General features: G+C 39.6%; 1 protein-coding gene across 3 annotated transcripts in view; it reads left to right on the top strand.

Annotated features, from left to right (window-relative positions):
- Positions 1-25,508, top strand: part of LOC124605695 (cerebellar degeneration-related protein 2) — a 475,868-nt gene that overhangs the window by 436,240 nt on the left and 14,120 nt on the right. For all 3 annotated transcript variants that reach the window (XM_047137567.1, XM_047137576.1, XM_047137559.1), the window contains exons 2-6: positions 8,590-8,702; positions 16,615-16,763; positions 20,581-20,773; positions 22,060-22,209; positions 22,368-22,465. In XM_047137567.1, the coding sequence (XP_046993523.1) occupies positions 8,590-8,702; positions 16,615-16,763; positions 20,581-20,773; positions 22,060-22,209; positions 22,368-22,465 (703 nt within the window). The remainder of the gene's footprint in view (positions 1-8,589; positions 8,703-16,614; positions 16,764-20,580; positions 20,774-22,059; positions 22,210-22,367; positions 22,466-25,508) is intronic.

Here is a 25,508-nt window from a genome sequence, read left to right as displayed (position 1 = left end):
GTTTCCTATGAAACGAGCTCCTGCTCGGCTTTTTCTAGTTGCATAACTTAGAATTGATCTGCCATTTGATTTACTGTTCATACACTTGTAGCTCCTCATTAGTTTGCTATAAGAATTGAAGGTGCGGTTGTTACAGCCTCCATAAATGTTCTTTAGTACACTGTCATCCATATTTTCTAATACACTGGCACTCGACTGTTTGGGGGAGATAGTTCGTATCCACTTCGAGTGGACTGTTCTTATTACTCAGAAGATGGACGTCGTCAGCCTATCTTCTGCTTGAGGTTCTTCCTGTCCAAAATTAGTATATCGATCCAGCGTAACGTCGTGTATTTCTGTGTCATACCCATTATGGTTCTGAATTATTATGTTACGTATCCGCGAACATTCTATCTTCCACCCTGATTTCATTTCCATATTCAGCACGTCGCAACTTTGTCCCTAATATTTGGACCACATTCTTAGGATTAATTATCTTCACGATAACGCCTTACATAGTTTATACAGTAACCCACATGCGAACACTCTCACACACGTTCGTACTGCAGCTATACCTTCCACACAATCCAAGCACCTGTTGCTGCAGCTACAACATGCCACAGTCTGTTTGTGCTAGCAGACAAATGCGGAGTTTGCCATGTAAATGACACAGTCCGCTGTTGTGTATGATACAGTGTTCGTTTAGCCAAGGGTTCGTGCGATTCCGAGCGTTGCAGGTCAAACGTGTCCCACCGCAAGTACAGAATTCCAGTCGACGGCACGAGCTATTGGCATTCTTGACATGTGACTTCGCCGTTAGACGCCTTGAATTCGGCTGGCTCATTGCCATTGAAACGATCGGGCGACGTTTTCTCTTGTAGCTGCAGCCATTTCGTAAGAAATGTGAAAATGAAATGTCTGAACACCACGGCATCATAGAGAATTTCACATCTTGGCCAACATCTTGACAAACTTAAAACGTGGAGACTCCTTACGGAGAGCAATGCATCGTAAAGACAATGTTAAGCTCGGTAACAGCACTTCAGATCTGGTAGAACAAACGGAATGTGCATGATGATAGACGTGTGAAAATATTCAGTTTCAATCAGCATGCTACAAACAAGAAGTGGATATAGACTGTTACTTGTTCCTGAATTTGCAGGATGAGTCGATAGTTCTGAAGATTGGAAACAGAGATTTAATCCTATTCTGGCCATCAGGTCCATCAGCAAATCAACGATTATTATTATTACCCACCAGGTTTAGTTTCTTCAGAAACTGGATTAGACAAAAAGCAATTTCATTACTTTTTTATGAACATTCTCTGTCCGTTCAAAACATATTAAGTTGCAAGAGCTGAGTTCATCGAAGGAAGCCACATCATCTCGAGATTGTGGACGTCCATCACATCCCAATACTCCATGTGCCCTACCTCCTATCTGTGTCAACTGCGGAGAGCATCATTCACCTTGCTCGCCAGATTGCGGGATTTTACAGAAAGAGAGGAAAAACATGGGATCAAGACCCTGGACCGACTGACCTACACTGAGGCTAAGAGAAAATTTGAGTGCCTGTGGCTGTGATCACCTCTTAGGCCGCCACTACGAGAACAGTTGCCGCCCCATCAGTTCCTCGCATTCCTGTCGCCACACAGAACCAGGAGACTACACCTGTCCCCATTGATGGTGGGGGCCACTTCCCTCCCTGTTGCTCCCGCACCACCTACTTCAGGATCAACCCCCCCCCCCCCTCCCCCCACAACCATCAGGGATATTAGTCCCCACTTTTGAGCCAGAGAAGCGTAAGTCCTCTTCGGCTCCAAAGCAGCTGGTCGTAGGGTTTCACGCTCATCTTCAGTCCCAGAGACTGAATCAGTGAAGACCTCCCAGCCAGGGAAACCCAAGGAGCTGCGAGAGGAATCCACAGAGGAGGTCCTCAAGACCAAGAGAACTGTGGTGGCGCCCACACCGCCGCTACCTACAAGCTCTGAATCTGCGGATGATGCGGACATTCTGGCGTCCGCTGAGGACATCCGAGTCGCCAGACCCTCAGACACCATGGATATGGACTGCTCAGACAAAAAGTCGGAGGCAGCAGGTGTCCCTGAGGCGTAAACAGCCTCATTGAATATTCCATGGCTTCCCAGTCTCACGATGTCATCCTCTTGTGGAATTGCGGCGGTTTTTTCCACCGCCTGGCTGATCTACGGCAACTGTTAAGCTTTAGACATGCTTTCTGTATTGTCCTCCAGGAAACCTGGTTCCCAGAAATATGGGCCCCTGCCCTCCGCGGCTATAAGGGATATTACAGGAACCGCAGCGACTAAAATAGTGTCTGAGGTGGAGTTTACGTTTATGTACTAAACTCAGTTTCTTGAAGCTGTGGCTGTCAGAATAAGGACGTCACAGGAAATAACTGTCTGCAATGTATATCTTCCCTCAGATGGTGCAGTATCCCTGAATGTATTAAATGCACTGATTGATCCACTCCTTAAACCTTTCCTACTTTAGAGAGATTTTAACCCCCATAACCATTTGTGAGGTGGCACCGTGCTTACTGGCCGAGGCAGAAATGTCGAAACTTTACCGTCCTAACTCGACCCCTGCCTCTTAAATACTGGGGCGATACGCATTTCAGTGTGGCTCATAGTAGTTATTCCGCCATTGATTTATCAATTTGCAGCCCAGGACTTCCCCCATCTATCCACTTGAGAGCACATCACAACCTGTGTGGTAGTGACCACTTCCCCATCTTCCTGTCACTGCCCCGGCATCAGGCCCATGGACGCATGCCCAGATTGGCTTTAAACAAGGAGGACTGGGAAACTTTCACCTCTGCTGTCAACGTTGAATTTCCCCCACACAGTAACATCGATGTGATGGTTGAGCAGGTGTCAACAACAATCGTTTCTGTGACACAAAACATGATCCATCGCTCTTCAGGTTGCCCCCGGCGAAAGGCAGTACCTCGGTGGTCGCCGGAAGTCTCTGAAGCAATTAAGGAGCTTCGGTGAGCTCTGCAGCGGCACCCTTTCCTAGAGTACCCCATAGCTTTTAAACGGCTCCGTGCCCGCAATCGCCAACTTATCAAACGACGGAAGCACGAATGTTTGGGAGAGATATGTCTCGGCCATTGGATGCCATACGTCATCCTCCCAAGTCTGGGCAAAGATCAAACGTGTTTCCGGGTACCACATCTCAACAGGTGTTCCCAGTGTTAACATTAATGGCGTGTTATCTATCGACGCAAACGCAATTGCCGAGCACTTTGCTGAGCACTATGCTCGAGCCGCTGCGTCGGAGAATTACCCCCCCCCCCCCCCCCCAAGCCTTTCGCACTCTTAAACGACGCCCCATTTACAGAGTGGGAGCTCCTCAGTGCCCTTGCACATTGCCCCGACACAGCTCCTGGGCCAGATCGGATCCACAGTCAGATGATGAAACATCTCTCGTCTGACTACAAGCGACATCTCCTTGTCATCTTCAACTGGATCTGGTGTGATTGCGTCTTTCCATCGCAGTGGCGGGAGAGCACCATCATTCCGTTGCTCAATCCCGGTAAAAACCCACGTGATGTGGCTAGCTATCGGCCTATCAGCCTCACCAACGTTTTTTGTAAGCTGCTGGAATGTATGGTGTGCCGGCTGTGGAGTCATTGGCTCCATGTCAGGGCAGCTTCCGCCAGGGTCGCTCTACCACTGATAATCTTGTATCCCTCGACTGTGCCATCCGAACAACCTTTTCCAAACGCCAACACCTGGTTGCAATCTTTTTTGATTTACGAAAAGCATATGACACGACCTTGCCACATTATACGAGTGGGGTCTCAGAGGCCCGCTCCAGATATTTATCCAAAATTTCCTGTCTCTTCGTACTTCCTGTGTCAAAGATGGTGCCTCCCATAGTTCCTCCCCCCCCCCCTCCCCCGACATTCAGGAGAATGGGGTCCCGCAGGGCTCTGTATTCACTGTCCGTCCATTTTTAGTGGCCATTAATGGTCTAGCAGCAGCTGTAGGGCCGTCCGTCTCACCTTTTCAGTATGCAGACGACTTCTGCATTTGTACTGCTCTACCAGTGCTGGTGTTGCTGAGCGGCGCCCACAGAGAGCTATCCACAAGGTGCAGTCACGGTTTCCAGTTTTCGACTGCAAAGCTACTACAAATAGTATAGTGAACGCATTATTGTGGCCAAGATAGACACGAAGCCCACGCCTACCACAGTAGTAAAAGTTTATATGCCAATTAGCTCCGCAGCTGACGAAGAGATTCATGAAATGTATGATAAAAGAAATTATGCAGATAGTGAAGGGAGACGAAAATTTAAGTCATGGGTGACTGGAATTGGATAGCGGGATAAGGAAGAGAAGGAAACGTAGTAGGTGAATATGGCATAGGGGTAAGAAATGAAAGAGGAAGTCCCCCTGGTAGAATTTTGCACAGAGCATAACTTAATCATAACTTAACACTTGGTTCAAGAACCATAAAAGAAGGTAGTACACATGGAAGAGGCCTAGAGATACTTAAGGTTTCAGATAGATTATATAATGGTAAGGCACAGATTTAGGAACCAGGTTTTAAATTGTAAGACATTTCCAGGGACAGATTTGGACTCTGGCCATAATCTATTGGTTATGAACTGTAAATTAAAACGGAAGAAACTGCAAAAAGTTGGGAAATTAAGGAGATGGGACCTGGATAAACTGACAGAACCAGAGGTTGCAAAGTGTTCCAGGGAGAGCATTAGGGAACGATTGACAGGAATGGGGAAAGAAATACAGTAGGAGGAGGATGGGTAGCTTTGAGAGATGAAACAGTGAAGGAAGCAGAAGGTTAAGTAGGTAAAAAGATTAGGTCTAGTAGAAATCTTTGGGCAATAGAAGAGATATTGAATTTAATTGTTGAAAGGAGAAAATATAAAAATGCAGTAAATGAAGCAGGCAAAAGGAACCTAAACGTCTCAAATCAGATCGACAGGAAGTGCAAAACGGCTAACCAGGGATGGTTAGAGGACAAACCTAAGGATGTAGAGACATATTTCACTACGGGAAAATTAAAGAGACCTTTGGAGAAAAGAGGTCCGCTTGTATGAATATCCAGAGCTCAGACGGAAAACCAGTTCTAAGCAAAGAAGGGAAAGCAGAAAAGTGGAAGGAGTGTATAGAGGGTCTATACAAGGACGATGTTCTTGAGGACAGTATTATGGAAATGGAAGAGGGTGTAAATGATCAAAGGGGAGATATGATACTGCGTGAAGAGTTTGACAGAGCAGTAAAAGACCTAATTCGAAACAGGGCCCCGGGAGTAGACAACATTCCATTAGAATTACTGACAGCCTTGGGAGAGCCAGCCCTGGCAAAACTCTACCATCTGGTGAGCAAGATGTACGAGACAGGCGAAATACCCTTGACTTCAAGAATATAATAATTCCAATCCCAAAGAAAGCAAGTGTTGACATGTGAAAATTACCAAACTATCAGTTTAATAAGTCACAGCTGCAAAATACCAACACGAATTCTTTACAGACGAATGGAAAAACTGGTAGAAGCCGACCTCGGAAGATCAGTTTGGATTCCGTAGAAATGTTGGAACACGTGGGGCAATACTGTCCCAACGACTTATCTTAGAAGCTAGATTAAGAAATGGTAAACCTACGTTTCTGGCATTTGTAGACTTAGAGAAAGCTTTTGACAATGTTGACTGGAATACTCAGTTTCAAATTCTGAAGGTGGCAGGGTTAAAATACAGGGAGCGAAGGGCTATTCACAATTTGTACAGAAACCAGATGGCAGTTACAAGAGTCAAGGGGCATGAAAAGGAAGCAGTGGTTGCGAAGGGAGTGAGACTATGTTGTAGCCTCTCCCCGATGTTATTCAGTCTGCATATTGAGCAAGCGGTAAAGCAAACAAAAGAAAAATTTGGAAAAGAATTAAAATCCATGGATAAGAAATAGAAACTTTTTGAGGTTCGCCGATGACATTGTAATTGTCAGAGACAGCAAAGGACCTGGAAGAGCAGTTAAACGGAATGGAAAGTGTCTTGAAAGGAGGATATAAGATGTACATCAACAAAAGCGAAACGAGGATAATGGAATGTAGTCGAATTAAATCGGGTGATGCTGCGGGAATTAGATTAGGAAATAAGATTCTTAAAGTAGTAGATGAGTTTTGCTATTTGGGGAGCAAAATAACTGATGATGGTCAAAGTAGAGAGGATATAAAATGTAGAGTGGCAATGGCAAGGAAAGCGTTTCTGAAGAAGCAAAAATTTGTTGACATCGAATATAGATTAAAGTATCAGGAAGACGTTTCTGAAAGTACTCATATCGAGTGTAGCCATGTATGGAAGTGAAACATGGACGATAAATATTTGGACAAAAAGAGAATAGGAGCTTTCGAAATATGGTGCTACAGAAGAATGCTGATTGTTAGATGGGTAGATCACATGAGGAGGTGGTATTGAATATAATTGGGGAGAAGAGAGATTTGTGAGACAACTTGACTAGAAGAAGAGATCGGTTGGTAGGACATATTCTGAGGCATCAAAGGACAACCAATTTAGTATTGGAGGGCAGCGTGAAGGACAAAAATCGTAGAGGGAGAACAAGAGATGGATACACTTAGCAGATTCAGGATGATGTAGGTTGCAGTACGTACGGGGAGATGGAGAAGCTTGCACAGGATAGAGTAGCATCAAACCTCTCTCTGGACTAAAGAAGAAGAAGAAGAAGAAGAAGAGGAAGAAGAAGAAGAAGAAGACAGTGTTTTACCACCAGCACTATTCTGAAGCGGATTTGGTAGCCCAGTTAAACATGGCGTCTGGAAAACAGCTGTCCCAGTTTCCGATTTGTCAGCACAATCGTTCTCTCTCTTCACTTAATTGTTTGAGGTAGACAGCTTCATGCTCAGTCTAATACCTGTGGTTCTCCTGCACTCCACAGTAAGTCACTCCTTCCATATTAGAAGAATAATTTGAGAACAAGACGTAACCTGACAACCGAAGCACGTTTCACAACGGTTATGCATTTACATGGGAGCGAAAATCGATAGCGTAATTGGAAAACTTGGGTGGCAACTAGAAGTGAATTTCCAGAATGTAAGATCTTGTCTAGTTTAATAAATGAAAGTAGAACGCCGGCAATCCAGTGGTGAAAACGCGGCCGTTGATTGGCCAATGAGGTTATTGCACGCTTTGCTTCTCAGACTCTAACAGATGGTGACGGAGATTGAAGCATTCGCTTTTAACCCCAGTTTTCAATAGAGAAAAAAAAAACCATTTACAGCTGCTTTTGCTTTTTTAAAGCAGTGGATGTTACTAGAAACCACCAAGGAGAATGGCCGCGAGGTAGTCATTTTAACTACGTTGCGTATTGGGCGCAGCCTTATTAGACATCGTCATTAATGCCCCCCCCCCCTCCCCCTCATCTGTGAATGCATCATGTACCTGCAGGCTCGTTAAGTCCTTCTATAATGTTATAGGAAGATTGTTCTTCAGCATTTTGTGGAATAGTCAATTCATCAGACTTATTGGTACAACTACCTGCCTCTGTAGAACAGCTATAAGTACACACTTCAGTGATTGCTCTAGATTTGTATACCCCTAAGTGCTAGCAATAGAAAAAAATCTTTGGTATGGTATTTAGCTAGCCAGGTGACATCCTCTTTTGATGTTGTTTTATAACAGTCTCACATTGTACTAAGATGTCTGAAGTAGTGTTTACAGTGGGCATATGAATCTGTCTCAATCTGCAACAAAATTGAGCACTTACATCTCAACTCTGAACAGAAATCCAAATGATTTGAATTCAGATTTAGGCCTTCCTAATTCTTTTAGTATCACTTGTCGATAAGTGTGAGAAAAAAGCACTGTGGTTGAGTCACATAAAATTGTAGATACTTCTGTAATGGCTAACTCAGTTTACGGTTAAGGGGAAGAGTAGGATGTACAAAACTGGACTGTGCAGATAAAATTATAGTAAATGTCGAATCGACCTTCAGGCCTTGAATGACTTTACTTTCTAGTGTTCGCTCTTCACTGTGTATTTGCAAGGTAATTAAGAGTATATTAAGCTCAATGCTCCTGAGTTAATTTGAATGCCATGCTTCAAATATGTTGTCTTCTTTGCAAGCCTACTAAAGTATTTAATTATAATGAACGTAGTAGACTCTTAGCATTCTGCAGTGTAGCTACATCTGAAATACTTCAAACTGGTTGCCTGAAAGTTTTATTCCTCATAATATTTATGGGCTGAAAGATAATCAAAGAGTTTTACTAAAATATACACATAATGTATCTAAGGAAAGTTTATATTTCAGATGATGTTTACGTAAGGCTTTCCTGCATTAAACTGAGGGAGGATTGCACACAAGTTACACATATTATAGGCAGATGAGCAGAAAGATGACTGAAAGTTATATGTGCTTGAGTTCTGAAGATTGCATGTGATTCGAAACTTACTTTAATTCTCTTGCAAATATCTAGCAATTCATCACTAAAGAAAACTACCTTGGATTACACTGTGATCATCTTCTGTTTTGTCACTCACATCACAGGTTACTTTAGTGTAGAACTACAGCATCATTGGAATTGTAGTGATAGGAAATTTTGTGTTTCAGATCTGCAGTTGGCAGCAGAGCTAGGAAAGACTTTGCTAGAGAGGAACAAAGAGTTGGAGACAAGCCTCAAACAGCACCAGGGAGTTATAGAGGATCAGGCACAGGAGATAGAGGTAAGTTGTGCACACTTCAGTCGCTTGCTGATCCTTTGGAAATGAGTCTATATAAGAGTAACAAAATTTTGATTTGTGATGGGTATACACAAATTCTGTTGTTACATAAGCAAAACACAATGGAACCAAAATTTACATTATGCCCAGCCTTGGCAATAATACAATTCTTCTTTTTCTGATCTAAATCAAAGACCCATCTTTCACTACTGTTGTTTGCCAGTAAGAAAAATTCTTTGACTGTGGATGCCACACGTTTTGGCAATGTAATAAAATCAAACAGCATCCAATCTAAGAATGAAGATGAACAACAACAGGCAGCATATAAAAACGTTCTATGGAATCTTCCATGGTTTCATTGATAAATTTTTTCCCTACGTTTGATTTAAATAATATGAGCTTTTAATTACTGCTACAACTGACACTGCATATTTATTTCACAGTCATTGAATTAAGTCTAATATAACTATATTCAAAATTATTTCTCAAAAACTAAGATGGACTAATTTACAGTAAATTTCATTAGAGGAAATTTAACAGCAGCTTGATGTATCAATAGATTTAATCCAACTCCTTACATAGTTGTTCAAAAATGAAAGGAGGGGCACAAACCTTGTTCTTGCTCTGTTTTGTTATGACAACTTTCTTACACATACAGAACTACAGAATGTAATTCCTTGGGGAATTATTTAAATAAATCAAGCAGTGGCAAATTGTGGGGGATGAATCATTACTTGCCATATATAGACATGGTGCTAAGCCGCAGACAGGGACAACACAAAGGCTGCTATATACTCAAGCTTTTGGCCAAAACAGCATCTAAAGTAGGAATATATCTCTCTCTCTCTCTCTCTCTCTCTCTCTCTCTCTCTCTCTCTCTCTCTCTCTCTCTCTCTCTCTGCGTGTGCGAGAGAGAGAGAGAGAGAGAGAGAGAGAGAGAGAGAGGGGGGGGGGGGGGGATATTCCTACTTTAGATGCTGTTTTGGCCAAAAGCTCAAGTATATAGCAGCCTTTGTGTCGTCCCTGTCTGCGGCTTAGCACCATGTCTATATATGGCAAGTAATGATTCATCCCCCACAATTTGCTACTGTTTGATTTAATTAAATAATTCCCCAAGGAATTACATTCTGTAGTTCTGTATGGGTAAGAAAGTTGTCATAACAAAACATAGAGCAAGAATAAGGTTTGTGCCCCTCCTTTCGTTTTTGAACAACTATGTAAGTAGTGCGTGTGCACGTTTTGCATTTAGGTCTATTGCAGGGGATATGAGCCATGAGGCAAGGGTTTTGGAGCAGGTGTGTAGTAGGGATGGACAAGGACGTTGTATATCTTCAGTGAATAGCAGAATAAATTGTGGGAGGGATAGGGGTTTGATGTTACTCATTTTAGGACAAGTCAAGATGTAGTCAGAACCCCGGTGGAGAATGTGGTCTAATTGCTGCAGTTCTGATGGATGGTACCAAGTCACGAGGGCAGTGCTTCTTAGTGGCTGGATGGTGGGAATGTGGAAGATGGTATGTGACTGGAGAGACAAGCATTGAGAGATCTGTTTCTGTACAAAGTTGTGCAGGTAATATTGATTTGTGAAGGCCTCAGTATATATGAGGATGGCCTGCTTGTCACTACATACAGGATGGCCACAGGTGGCTAGGTTGTATAATAAGAGACTCCACGGTATGGAATAGGTAGCAGTTGTTGAAGGGGGGGGGGGAGGGAGGGTAATGCAGGTAGTTGGTAGGTTCAAAAAGGCCATCTTTGAAGTGGAGGCACATAAAGGAAGGTATCTTGTTGAGTTGACGAGGACCAGGTGAAGCAAACGGTGAAGAAGACATTGATGTTATGGAGGAATGTGGATAGTGTGTCCAGACCCTCAGACCAGATAACACACATCTTCAGTGACTCTGAACCAGGTGAAGGGTTTGGGATTCTCGGTGGTTAGGACGGATTCCGCTAGACAGCCCATGAATAGACTGGCTTCGGATGGTGCTATGCGGCTGCCGATTGTTGTACAAATGGTTTGTTTGTAGATGGTGCCTTCAAAGTGAATTAATTGTTGGTGAGGATATAGATCATCATGGTGACCAGGAAGGAGGGGTTGGTAGATTAGGAGACTATTGGGTGGATGATTTCATACGTGCTCTTAACGGGACTAAATAAATAGATGTAAAGGTAATATCAAGTGTGATAGTACCGTTGCTAAGGATGCTCTTTCAGGCTACTTGCAGACCTGCAGAGAATTGATGAATGATGCAGACTCTGGCAGTTCACCCTGAACATAAATAAATGTAACATATTGTGCATACATAGGACAAGAAAGCCACTGCTGTACAGCTACACACTATTGATGACAAACAGCTGGAGACAGTGTCTGTCATAAAATATCTAGGCATAACTGTCCAGAGTGACCTCATGTGGTATGACAATGTAAAACAGACAGTGGGAAGAGCAGACACAATATTTAGATTCATCGGAAGAATCTTAAGGATATGCAACTCTCCCACGAAGGAAGTGGCTTATAACGCACTTGTCCGCCCAATTCTTGAGTATTGTTCATCTATCTGGGATCCCTATCAGGTAGGTAGGGCTGATACAGGACATAAAGAAGATCCAATGAAGAGCGGCGTGTTTTGTCACGGGATCGTACAGCTGGCGAGAGAGCGTTACGGAGATCATAAACAAACTCCACTGGCAGATGTTACAAGAGACATTGTGCATCATGGAGAAATTTACTACTGAAATTTCAGGACAGCACTTTCCATGAGGAGTTGGACAACATATTACACACACACACACACACACACACACACACACACACACACACACACACACACACACACACACCCACACACCTCACTTATTGACCACGAGGAGAAAACTCGAGAAATTGGAGCCAATACAGAGGCTTACACACAATCGTTCTTCCCACGCACTATTCATGAGTGGAACAGGGTTGGAGGGATCAGATAAGGGTTCCGAAAATACCCTTTGCCATACACCATTATGTGTCTTCCGGTATATGGAAAAAAGAATAAAATTGTGTACAGGTGGACATGGAACCATCAGTGGCAGTGAGCACTAGGGAGAGTGAAGGGCCATGACGGAGATGTTCCCTTGGGACATAGGAGGCGGTGCAGTTCAAACCACTAGGACCAAGGACACTACAGTGCAACTCAGTGTTAAAACCACAACCTCCATTGTTCCACCCAGTATAGCCTCCAGGTCACACATGTTCTCAAGGAAACAAGAAAAACTGGTCAGTGGTGTCAGCGATTTTAGAGAAATGATACTCCTAGAAAGTGTGGCAGAAAGATCAGACTGTGACTCCATTGCGTGGCTGGTGGCCCGCCAAGCAGGAACTTATTGGTATGCTGGCCTGTTGTGTAGGTCCTAAGTTCTGCTTCTTAGAGAAGGGCAGTAACAAAATTGATTAAGAGGGGAGCTTTTATGGAGGGAGGATGAAAGATATACAGAATTAAACCATTGGCCAGTGATTGGTGGAAAGTCAGGTGATTGGTTGGGAATCGTAAGTGTGGGCTGGGAATCGTATGTGTGCAAAAGACTGTTGCCAGGAGAGCATTTTAGCGCATTTGGGTTTGGGCAGCAAGGCCAGGGTGGTACATACATACACACATTCAGTCTAGTCGAGAGTAAGATGCATTGGAGGTCATACTTTCAGACCTGGAGACCTGGAGATTTGGAGATGGACACTTGGGGGAGGGTAGGCCTGACCGGCAGAGATGGAGGCTCCCCTTGAGTGTCGTCACTACGCTTAAATGCCGACCACCACTGCTTATGACAAGAATACATTGCAGCACTAGCATGATGGGGACTGATAGGCGCAATAACATGTTAAGTTGTATGGAAGTGGTGAAAACACTATCAGTTGCTCTGCTCTAGTAAGGTGCTTACCTTCATTTGCTGTCATCTTCATGCCTTGCAGTCACTGCATATCTCTCGTATAACTTTATAATTTACCTTCAATATTTGATATGCCAATTTTGGAATAAATTATAATTACACTTTGGTCAGTGATATGCCTTTCATGGTCCATGAATCGCATGCCCATGGATAAGAGTAACATATAGTTCAGTGATACCCACTCAGGATACAATGCTCAGCCCCCATAACAGACGGCATTTTGTTAAATTCTTTTGTGTAAATTAGTCAGCACTGGCTCCTGAGGAAGGATCTCTCACAGTAAATGTATCAGTCATGTATAAAACCTGATGACTCGGAGATCTCTTAAGGTTGTCAACAATTGCTTACACATGTCCAATTTGTCTTAGATATGTAAATTATACAATTTTTAATAAAGAAAATGTTTTTAAATTTCCAGTTTTATACCACTGAACAATGAAAAACCAGTATCCAGTAAGTGCCTAATTTTATCTTCCATTATTAACTTTCTCTACATAAATCCATTTCAAAATAGAACAAAAATACTTTTACCTTCAGAAATGGTTATACTGCACAGTACAGCATTAAAATCTCAAACTTCCATAGACACAAGCTTTAGATTATGAAACATGATTGTACTCAGTACTTCAGTAGTCCAAAGTACCATATACTACAATAACACTTAGTTGAGTTCTTATGTTTCAGTGTTCTCTTTTGAACTGATATCAAATGTTATAAAAAGTAATTATACATATTTAATCTAGAATGTGATTAATAATCTGATAGTTATAGAAACCAGTAATGTACTTGGGGTAGTAAAAAGCGACATAATTCTTAATTTTAAAAGAACACCGTTTGCTGTGATCCAGTTAAAAGCCACTTCAGCGATTAACTTGGCTGTGTCAGAGAACTGATGTGAGGGTGCTCATTGGTATATTTGTCGTTGCTGAACTGTTTGCATGTGGTCTTTTAAGAACATTCCCGCACTTAGTTCAGTTTTACTGTTGTGATGATGTCCATGGTAAGCAAGCATTCTGTTACAGTGGTGAGAATCCAGGTATCCAAGATAGGAACAGAGAGAAATCAACTAGTTTAAACAGAACTGGTATTTTAGTTCTGAGGATTGACATTTTTCGGTATTTGTTGGGTCTCTGTTATAACAGGTTTTTATTTTTTGTAGTAACGGGTAAGAGTCTATTTGCCATTGGAGAAGTAACATACGGAAGTTTTAGCACATGAAACGTTTTTCAAAAAGTGAGTGATATTTGTAAAATTTTCATTGTTTTGAAATATTGTGTTACAGTAAATGGGGAACATGATCAGTGCTATTTGAGTAACAACACAGACAGCTAGCAACTAGCAACAAACAAGACATAACAATCGGAACAGCATTACTGGCATAACAAAGTACCTGTTGCCATGTAGTATGGCCTAATAGACAGCGCATGTGCACGTGCAGTTCACAAGGCTGAGCCCACACCTGATTAAAAGTACATTAACATATTTCACTACAAAATTTGAAATAATTATAGGAAAAGAATGCTACAGATTTTACCCAAATGCTTATTTGTCTGCCATTTCTGTGAAATAATAATATGTGAAAAAAATTACAGCTACAGTAAAAATAAAAAACTTTACAATTCATTCATAGTTTATTATGAAAAGAGAACGTAGCTGAGCTCCCACTTCTGTGTCTATAATATGCTTTCAACTGCTTGTAGCCCTTGGAAATGGAGAACTTAATATGAAGACTATAGATTTGTCCAACTTCGGTTTCCACCCTTTAGCACTGACATAATTCTGTTATGTACCTAATTTATTTGATACTTTGCATCTATGTATCTTGAAATGTGAAACGTGAAAACTGGAGGGAGTCTCATAATGTTTCAGTATTTGTTCAGTCTTTTTATTACTGAAAATAATAGCAATAAAAAACCAAAAGTTGGTTATTTCCAAAACAGACTATTTTGAGCAATTTAACAGTCAGGCTAAATTCGAGACGAAGAAAACTGGCATAACCAAAAACAAGTTGTTCTAGTGATATCTGACATTGCTAAGAAGGATGTGAGGAACAGATGTAGCTTAGTTTCTAAAGTGTACATTCCTTCATCATATCAGTTTCACCCAAGAGATCAAAAACTATCTGCCTTTGCAAGGAAGCATTCATTTATGGTAACCAATCAAAATGGCAGTTTAAAAGTATGTGTGTTGTGAACTACTTAGTAAACTCTCAACCATCTTAACAATTTTTGCAAAGACCTTTTTTATTCTGTTGTCATAGATTTTTCTGCCATGTTGTATAACACGACATGTTTGTCTTTCCTGATGGGCCAGTTACTGTTTAGAAAAGTTAACTGCACTTAGACTTTAACCAGGAACTAGCACAATAAAACCAATAGCCATAAATAATGAATTTGACCCAAAAAAACACCATTGATAAAGTTTTAGGTAAAGAGATGAAGAAGCAAGCCAAGTTCCTATTGTCCTGAATGAAAAACTCGGATGAACTGGAAAAGAAATAGTGCAGATTACCTTTTATAGGGAAAACATCAAATAGCATAAGTAACATCTTGAAGGCAAAGGGTTTCTGTGTTTCCTATTTCCCTCAGACAGTAGGTAGTTTCTTCTTCAATGCAAAAGACAAACAACCAGCTATTACAAAAAGTAGGGTTTATAAAATCACATGTCGGGAATGTCAGTCTTGCTACATGGGACAGACGAGGTGGTCAATCTGTACCAGGCTTAAAGAATACCGCCATAAAAGCTGGAGATTGAAGCAGTCTGATTCAGCCTTTGCGGAACTATGCCTGAAACACAGAGGAAAAGGGAGCCAAACTCAACCTATGAGAAATTTTACAAATTAAGACATATGTGAATATCTGCACAGCTATTATTAAACGAGCAAACATAATTCAATTATTCACATTTTTTAAATGAGATCTTATCCCCAGGATAGAATCAAAAATTTAGGCACCAGTCCATGGTAGTTAAAAACCCCTTGGCTGAGGCATAACCTTAGTCCAGTCGTTTTAGAGTAATTGCTGAATGTGTAATAATGTATGTAATTTGTTAAAAAATGCTCATTGACGTAATTGTACATTACGCTGTGGATTGATACATCAGAAGTTGAGATGATATCATTGCCTTGACATCACATTTATCTGTGCATTATCATCTTTGGCAATCAGTAATGTATTTGAAAGTGGGGTTAAAACCGGAAACCTAGGTTGTACAGTAACATTAACAATAAAATTTTGAAACAAGGCCAAAAACAGTGTTTGTTTAGAAAATTTACAATGTTTCACCAAGAACCCAAAGTGGATTAAATTAAAATAACAAATGACTGTTTACATTTGGGGAAGGCAGACACACATGCAATTTCACAAGATGTGTGTTTCCATACCATCGTACTTCGGAAAGACTCACCTTACTGTTACAATCAACACAGGACAAATATGTGTATTTGCACTACAGTCTAGAACATAGCTTTTTATTGCAAATGAAGTTGCATTATTATTCCGTTGCATATCTTTTTTTTTTCTTAAGTCTCTTCATTAATAACATGAACTTGCTATTGGCCATATCATTGTGGTAGCTTTGTAGCATCCCTTCTGTGTGTGTCCCTTTCTGTACTTACATATAGGGGGAGAGGTATATTTATTTATTTATTTATTTATTTAATTAACCTGATCTGATGTGTGCCATGAGGCCCCCCCTCTTACATCAGATCAGGGTTTCACACCAACAGTTCCTTTTTTTACGCCATGGTTACTGAAGAAATAATAACTTTAATGTGACACATAGTATTAAAATTATTCGAACATCGACAGTGACAATGTAAGCACATAGCACTGACCCTGAGCCAGTAAAGTTACTACTGGTGGTGGTGGTGGTGGTGGTGGTGGTGGTGGTGGTAAAATTTTTATGATGGTTTTGTGATGTGAAGTATGGAGCTTAAATCAATTTTTATATGGTCAAATTGACACACCTCCTAAGCATACAATTTGCAATTTTTCAGTACCTCACTAAACAGACAGCTGCCCTAAGAGAAGTCAACGACTCTCGCTTACGGATCTATGAGCAATTGGAAGTTAGCATACAAGACTTAGAACGGACAAATCAAAAGCTTGCTGCAGATAACACCAACGACAAGAGGCACATAAAGAGGTAAGAAGTTCACTTTCAAGAGTGTAATAATTTACATTAGCAGTGACAAAAATTGGTAGCATACAGAATGTTGCTGAAAGATGCTAAATTTAATAGAAATTGAAGGTAAGCAAGGGGAAAACTACTAACAAAATACTCACATACTGACACAGAAGAAAATTTAGTGATTTTTGCTGAATTGTTCCTGTGGTTTTGTCTTGAGTCTAGAGTTTTTCAAGAAATGTATGACTTTATTTCCAAAAACTTAGTGCCACAATTTAATATTAGAATTCTGTGTATTGGTGGTGTATGTCAACTTACAGAATTAATTAGTTAAAATTCAATCATGTTCCATTGATCTCTTCAAGACAATCCCTCAGGGTTGTGAAATTAGGTGAAGTATACATCAGAAAAAGGCAAGAATTTAATAAAACAATACATATTTTATACTGTATTCACAGTATACTATTGCTACAGTGTTAACTGAATTTTTCAGTGCATGGCAGAACGTGGTGGTGGTGGTGGTGAAACAATTAAAAATGTTCAGAAATATTATTTGTGGTCACAAACCCTCTTTTGGCTGCTTAGACCACCTTTACATGACTACTGAATGTCACAAACACACGCCAAATGTGTCTCTTACAAAGAAATTGTTTAAACAGAAGATATAAGTGATATAAAAATGATTCTGTGTACAAATGAAAGAATTAGTTTTTGTCAAGCAGAAATAGTCACACTAAAAATATCACTTTTTTATATTCATGGAGATAAATTTAACAGCTGGTGAAATATAAAGCTTAATTTAAAATTTTGATCTAGCATGTGCAATTAAAACTTAATTTTAATTGGGGGGGAGGGGTGGGGGGGGGGGGGAGAGAAAAGTGTGAGGTCATTAAATACAAAGCTGGCATTCTGTGTGTGTGTCGATTTCCTGTACATTCAACGTTTTTATTTTCTCTACAGAATGTAAAACTTAACGTTCTACATCATATGAGTGGTTTTCTGTTGAACAGCGATCAGCAGAGGTTGGATCTTTTTCCTTCTTGATCTCCAGCTTCTCTCATATTCAAGTAACATAATATGCGAATTTCTGAGACTGAACAGTATTTACTTTTTCACATAGGTTGCATTATTTTATACACACAATTTAGTGCCAGGGCTCACAGTTCATCTTTATTATTGAATAAAATGATTTGACATACTGTTGGTATTAGAAAATGCAGTTATGTAGTGCAAGGCTGTAAATTTTTTGTGGGGTTATCTGAAATTTTGCCAGTATGTGGGATGAGGCACCAGTTTCTGTAATTACTGTCTGGTTCCTTTTGGCCAGCATACGGAAGTGGAGTAATTTTATGCATCTTCGTTTTTTAGTAGTATACTAACAGTCAGTGCAGATCTGTAGACATTACTGGAAGTGATATGTTTGAAGGTCTGTAGTTCTGTAGTGTAGGCAGAGTCAGATAGCAGAATAGATATGCTCCATCAAATGGAAAGCTGCATGTTTGTGCCTATGGGGCAGCAGGGAACTTGCAGGGATTTCTGTACTGATAGCTATAGTTTTTTTTTTTTTTTACCTGTAGCTGTGATTTTTCTGTTAATGCTGAATAAGTGTCTCTTTATGCTAATATTTATATTAAGATACAAGAAATTTATAGAAGAGCCTTCCAGCTCCATTGTGAACGGAATTTCTGTATGTGGGAGTTGAAATGTTGTAGTAATGACTCTAATTGCATAGTGGTATCAGTCAATAAACACAGCACTTAGTCCACATATATGAACCAATATTTTATTTTGCAATTCAATAGTTATTTCTGTAAGAAATTTTATTCAAAATTGTCCATGAATGTCTCGAGCAGTATAGCACTAAGAGGAGGACCTGTAGCTAGACCAATGACTACCTATAATAAGTATTCTGAAATGAGAAATTATTCTGTTTTACACATGTTTGTGCAGCAATGATTGTCATGTAATTGCAAAAGCTTTACTGTTGGTTTTTGCAGAATATCTGGTAATATGTTCACATACTTATCAGTAGGAACCTTTATAAAGAAGCTAGCAACATCAGACAACACTGGTATATGACTGGATGGGATTTATCTATCTTTAGTTTTATTAGTATGTTATCAAATTTTTGATGCTGAACTTAAGTTCAAAAGTTTTATTTTAAGAAGCCAAAAGCCAATGTATGACCAAATAAATATAAATTTGCAGAACATGAGGAAACGTTTCCTATTTATTATCATTCCAAAACTGCTCAACATTAATCGTGCTTCTGCCATCTTAATTTAAGCAAGTGAATTAGAATGTATCTGTATTAATATACACCTGATTACTATACACTACTACTTGCTAAGCTTTACAATGACCATCCCATCTTGCCATGTAGTTAAAAAAAAAATTTCAGTTTTTGAATCTGGGCTATCTCATAATTTGTGGGAAGAATGATAAATGTGAAGTTACCAATTTTTGTTTAAAATGGTAGGGGTCCTCAGTTTGAGTTAGTAACTAAAGTTTGTATGATATTGTTCTTCTGGAAAGTTTCACAAAGCAGATAAAATCATTTTCAGAGACAGATAGTTATGTTTTTTCTAGAAGAAAGTAATTGTATGACGGCTATGTCTGGTGGACAAAGAAAGTTTTGATTTCTGGGCCTCTCATGAAAGGATAGTTTTAGCTGCACTGTAACATGGAACATGGTTGTTGTGGGGAAAGATTCTATATAGCTCTAACTTTGATCTCTCCTGTTAGATTCTTTAGAGAAGCTGACAGTATCTGGATAATTTTATGCCTCAAGATGTTGTTTGAATAAAGTCTCATTGGTAAGGAAAGTATAAACATTTACTTGCTTGTTCCTCACTCTTTACTAAAAAAGTATCATGATTTAAGATCAGGTGTTTAACAGTGTGGCAGTTTTAATCAGCAGTAAAACCTAGTAAACTGTGTAAATCATGTATCTGTGTGTAATATGGTATCCTTGCATACTATGCCTTCTTAATAAAGATGCCTGTAGCAGGTTTGGAAATAGTAGCCAATGTAATTGAGAGGTGACAAACATCCAGAAAATTGATTCTTTCTGGAATTATTCAACCATTGTGTGGTCATGAAAGAAGAAATATTGTGATTAGTTACTCGAGGCATTGACACCTATTGAACACCTTCACTATGAGTATGTAGGACCATTTACCTCTTGCTCATTATTTCAACTCATAACAATGGATTAAATTGTATGCTGCTATGAAAGTGCACAGGGCCCATCAGTCCTAGAAGTTGAGAATTTTCTTGTAGACAGTATGTCCTTCAACTTCGAGAAATATTCAACTATTTGAGGGATGGAGATAGATACTCTTCTCAAAAATTACGTAACTAAGACCCTCCACAATTTCAGCCATAAGTGAAATTTTTTTTTGTTCTTTCTCATGCAGTTTTCACATTCTTCCATTTGAAATGTACTAAATATTGTTTAATATTGCATGTGTGAACAGAGATACAGAATTAAACTTGGTTTCTATCTTAATAGACAGATACTTTGTATAATTTTCTATGTATGTTAAACTGTTGAAAAATTATTGTAATTCATGATTTTGTGACAAGATAAAGAATACAGTTCACTATCTTCTTCAAAGCAATGCATCTCCATGTCTCTCCACTGTAAAGGACAGTTTTTATGATTTCTGAAATTTTCACTTATTTGGACAAAATGAGTTTTGCAACTGGGTGACTCCCATGATTGCTGTGTGTGTTCCCTTTTTAAGGTTGCAACTTCATAAGTAATACTTGGACTGTATTTGATATTAAGCCAAAAAATGCCATTACTTAATTTGAATGTTCGTTATTTCAGCCTCTGTGCCCAAATTGAAGCACTAGATGCAAAATGTGAGGAGCTTCAGCGGACCCTGGATGAGGTAACAGCGCAGAGGAAGAGGCAAGAACAGCTGCTACAGCAGAATGAGAAACCAAGTGAAACACTTGCTAGTGGTTGCACGGCAGTCAAGCCCACAGATGTGGCTAATAGTACATCACTTACTTCCAAGGTTCGTGGATAAATGTTTACTATTTGTCTTCTGAGTTTGTGTATGTGGAGTCACTTCAGATATATGTAGTAACTAAAATATTAAAATTCTGGGTGACCATACGAAACACTTAATGAATTGGCTTCATGGTGTGCATGCCTTGGGAAATCTGGGTAAAACATAGGAATTTTTTTCAGCTGGAGAAAACCCCACATTTGTAGAACACAAAAATGAGACTTTAGTTGCAAAGAAAATGCACCATCGTAAACAACAAAACACAGTGTATACACAAGTGACAGCTGACAGCAAAATGGATTAAAGGCTTTAGGACAAATTAAATAATTTATAACACAAATTACTGTCAATGAACATGATATCAGAACTGTGTACATTTCTTAATAGGTGGTGGGAAACTTTTGCGAACGGTAGTTTTAGAAGCACGAATTTCAAAGAAAATTTACTGTTACACAAAATGAATTATGTTATATGTGAGAGTGCAATGAATTTCTTACATCATGAAGCATTTTACTCTCCTTCAAAACCTAACACTTTTAGGACAATCTGCTTAGAAAAATTTTGGGCACAGAAGACCAGCCATTTATGCCACTATTTAAAAATTTTCTGGCACATTTGTGTTTAATACATCTTAAAGGGTAACATGTGCTAAAAAGGACATAATATTATATGTGAAAGCCAAGCTTTCCTTGTAACTCTACTGTATGCGTATTAACTCACCATCATTTCCTACATGTGTTCCGGATATTTAACAGTGATGTTGCTGTTGACTGACTATATCACATATCGTATGCTCTAAATATCAGCCATCATTGGCTGGCAAGATCACGTGACATGAGCTATGATTGCCCTGTGTGATGCACTACTGTCTGTCAATCTTGATTTCAGTGCGTTGTATGTTGCTGTGCTGTGCTTGGTGGAATTTGTATTTATACTTTCTTAATACAAAAACATTCAGTGTATACATTGTGTGCATCAAAGATCTTTCCAAAATGCATCGTTTTTTTATGTATTTAGTTTTCTAAATTGCCAGGAAGTTATACGCTTATATTTAAAACACCTACTGTTCAGAGGATTGATAAGTTTTATAGTTCTGGGGGGATGTATATTGTCTTTGCAAGGAGAATGTATTTTCATCCAATTAGCCGGTGCATGTTTGCTTTAATCATTACCTTGCATCTTTATAATAATTCACTAAAATAGTTTTCATGTTTTAGAAAATGTTTGATTTTTGTTAATGGTTGTGCTTAAATAGCAGGATCATGAGAGTACTGTCATTTGTTCCCAAACAGCATTCACCAGGAGGAGAAACCAAAACAAAAGATGCATCAACCGAAGAGGTAGTTCAGCTGTTGAGTCAGCTACAAGATTTGAGGACTGCGAAGGTGAAGGAGCAGGTCAGAGCAAAGGAACTTGAAGAACAGCTGGCTGTTGTGCTACAGGTATATCTGAACCTGGAAATAAATATTGATCAATGCACCTGATGTTGGAAAAAAACTTGTTTATAATGAAACATTGGTAAAATAACTGTTTCAAATTTTTTAAAGTTTGATGTGTGTTTATTAGGTCAGTGTAAGTACAGTTTGTGATACTTTTATAGGAAAATGTCCATCTCCAAGAACAGCTAGAAACCTTACAGATGAAAGAAAAGGACTTGAAATCCATACAAGAAGAAATTTCAACTCTGGAGGAAGTTAGGTTTGTATTTATTACAAAGCATTGTGTTTGAACTTTAAAATTTGCTGTTATATTAAAATATACACTGCAATATGTAATAAGTAATATATATACAATAATATACAATAATAAATAATATATAATATACAATAATAATTTACAATAATTCCAATCCCAAAGAAAGCAGGTGTTGACAGATGTGAAAATTACCGAACAATCAGTTTAATAAGCCACAGCTGCAAAATACTAACACGTATTCTTTACAGACGAATGGAAAAACTAGTAGAAGCCGACCTCGGGGAAGATCAGTTTGGATTCCGTAGAAATACTGGAACACGTGAGGCAATACTGACCTTATGACTTATCTTAGAAGAAAGATTAAGGAAAGGCAAACCTACGTTTCTAGCATTTGTAGACTTAGAGAAAGCTTTTGACAATATTGACTGGAATACTCTTTTTCAAATTCTAAAGGTGGCAGGGGTAAAATACAGGGAGCGAAAGGCTATTTACAATTTGTACAGAAACCAGATGGCAGTTATGAGAGTCGAGGGGCATGAAAGGGAAGCAGTGGTTGCGAAAGGAGTGAGACAGGGTTGTAGCCTCTCCCCGATGTTATTCAATCTGTATATTGAGCAAGCAGTAAAGGAAACAAAGGAAAAATTCAGAGTAGGTATTAAAATCCATGGAGAAGAAATAAAAACTTTGAGGTTCGCCGATGACATTGTAATTCTGTCAGAGACAGCAAAGGACTTGGAAGAGCAGTTGAACGGAATGGATGGTGTCTTGAAGGGAGGATATAAGATGATCATCATCAAAAGCAAAACAAGGATAATGGAATGTAGTCGAATTAAGTCTGGTGATGTTGAGGGTATTAGATTAGGAAATGAGACACTTAAAATAGTAAAGGAGTTTTGCTATTTGGGGAGCAAAATAACTGATGATGGTCGAAGTAGAGAGGATATAAAATGTAGACTGGCAATGGCAAGGAAAGCGTTTCTGAAGAAGAGAAATTTGTTAACATAGAGTATAGATTTAAGTGTCAGGAAGTCATTTCTGAAAGTGAAACATGGATGATAAATAGTTTGTACAAGAAGAGGATAGAAGCTTTTGAAATGTGGTGCTACAGAAGAATGCTGAAGATTAGATGGGTAGATCACATAACTAATGAGGAAGTATTGAATAGGATTGGGGAGAAGAGAAGTTTGTGGCACAACTTGACCAGAAGAAGGGATCAGCTGGTAGGACATGTTCTGAGGCATCAAGGGATCACCAATTTAGTATTGGAGGGCAGCGTGGAGGGTAAAAATCGTAGGGGGAGACCAAGAGGTGAATACACTAAGCAGATTCAGAAGGATGTAGGTTGCAGTAGGTACTGGGAGATGAAGCTTGCACAGGATAGAGTAGCATGGAGAGACGCATCAAACCAGTCTCAGGACTGAAGACAACAACAACAACAACAACAACAACAACAACAACAACAACACTGCACCACACATAGTTCAATCATTACTTATTCATTTCTGCCTGTGACCTTCTAAATAAAATTTTTCACATCCTAATGAAGTGTCTAATGTAGAATTACTTGTACCTGGTGCGCATGTTCCATCTTGCCCTGCCCCCCCCCCCCTTCTCTCTCTCTCTCTCTCTCTCTCTCTCTCTCTCTCTCTCTCTCTCTCTCTCTCTCTCTCTCTTTTCCACTCTTATCACCTTCATGATTCATAACTGATAATACATACTCCATTCAGTGTGCCTATTGTACATAAAGCCTTACTCACTTCACTTAGAGAGCTGTCTATGATTTCACTCTTTACATGTGTGTCTCTTTCATACATCCCAATAATCACTTCCTTAGACCACCATTCTAAATTGTAGTGACCATGCTTGTATGCGTTTGCGGATGTTACACTATTGCCAACTGAGCATCTCGGCAACCTTACACTGAAGTGCAACTTACTTAGCAAGCTAAGGGATATATATATATATGTATGTGTATGTATGTATGTGTATGTATGTATGTATGTGTATGTGTGTATGTATGTGTATGTATGTGTATGTATGTATGTATATGTATGTATGTATGTGTATGTATGTATGTGTATGTATGTATGTATGTATGTGTATGTATGTATGTATGTATGTGTATGTATGTATGTATGTATGTATGTATGTATGTGTATGTATGTATGTATGTATGTGTATGTATGTATGTATATGTATGTGTGTATGTATATAAAAACAAAGATGAGGTGACTTACCGAACAAAAGCGCTGGCAGGTCGATAGACACACTAACAAACACGAACATACACACAAAATTCAAGCTTTCGCAACAAACTGTTGGCTCATCAGGAAAGAGGGAGGAGAGGGGAAGACGAAAGGAAGTGGGTTTTAAGAGAGAGGGTAAGGAGTCATTCCAATCCCGGGAGCGGAAAGACTTACCTTAGAGGGAAAAAAGGACAGGTATACACTCGCACACACGCACATATCCATCCACACATACAGACACAAGCAGACATATTTAAAGACAAAGAGTTTGGGCAGAGATGTCAGTCGAGGCAGAAGTGTAGAGGCAAAGAAGTTGTTGAAAGACAGGTGAGGTATGAGTGGCGGCAACTTGAAATTAGCGGAGATTGAGGCCTGGCGGATGACGAGAAGAGAGGATATACTGAAGGGCAAGTTCCCATCTCCGGAGTTCGGATAGGTTGGTGTTGGTGGGAAGTATCCAGATAACCCGGACGGTGTAACACTGTGCCAAGATGTGCTGGCTGTGCACCAAGGCATGTTTAGCCACAGGGTGATCCTCATTACCAACAAACACTGTCTGCCTGTGTCCATTCATGCGAATGGACAGTTTGTTGCTGGTCATTCCCACATAGAATGCATCACAGTGTAGGCAGGTCAGTTGGTAAATCACGTGGGTGCTTTCACACGTGGCTCTGCCTCTGATCGTGTACACCTTCCGGGTTACAGGACTGGAGTAGGTGTACTTCCAATATTGTTTCCTTCCATTATATATATATATATATATATGTTGGGTGTCTGATAACTTCTTGGTACAAAATGTT

The sequence above is a fragment of the Schistocerca americana genome, chromosome 1, assembly GCF_021461395.2.
Source record: "Schistocerca americana isolate TAMUIC-IGC-003095 chromosome 1, iqSchAmer2.1, whole genome shotgun sequence".
NCBI lineage: Eukaryota > Metazoa > Arthropoda > Insecta > Orthoptera > Acrididae > Schistocerca > Schistocerca americana.
Note: the sequence above shows the minus strand (reverse complement) of the source record. Positions and strands in the feature narration are given on the sequence as shown.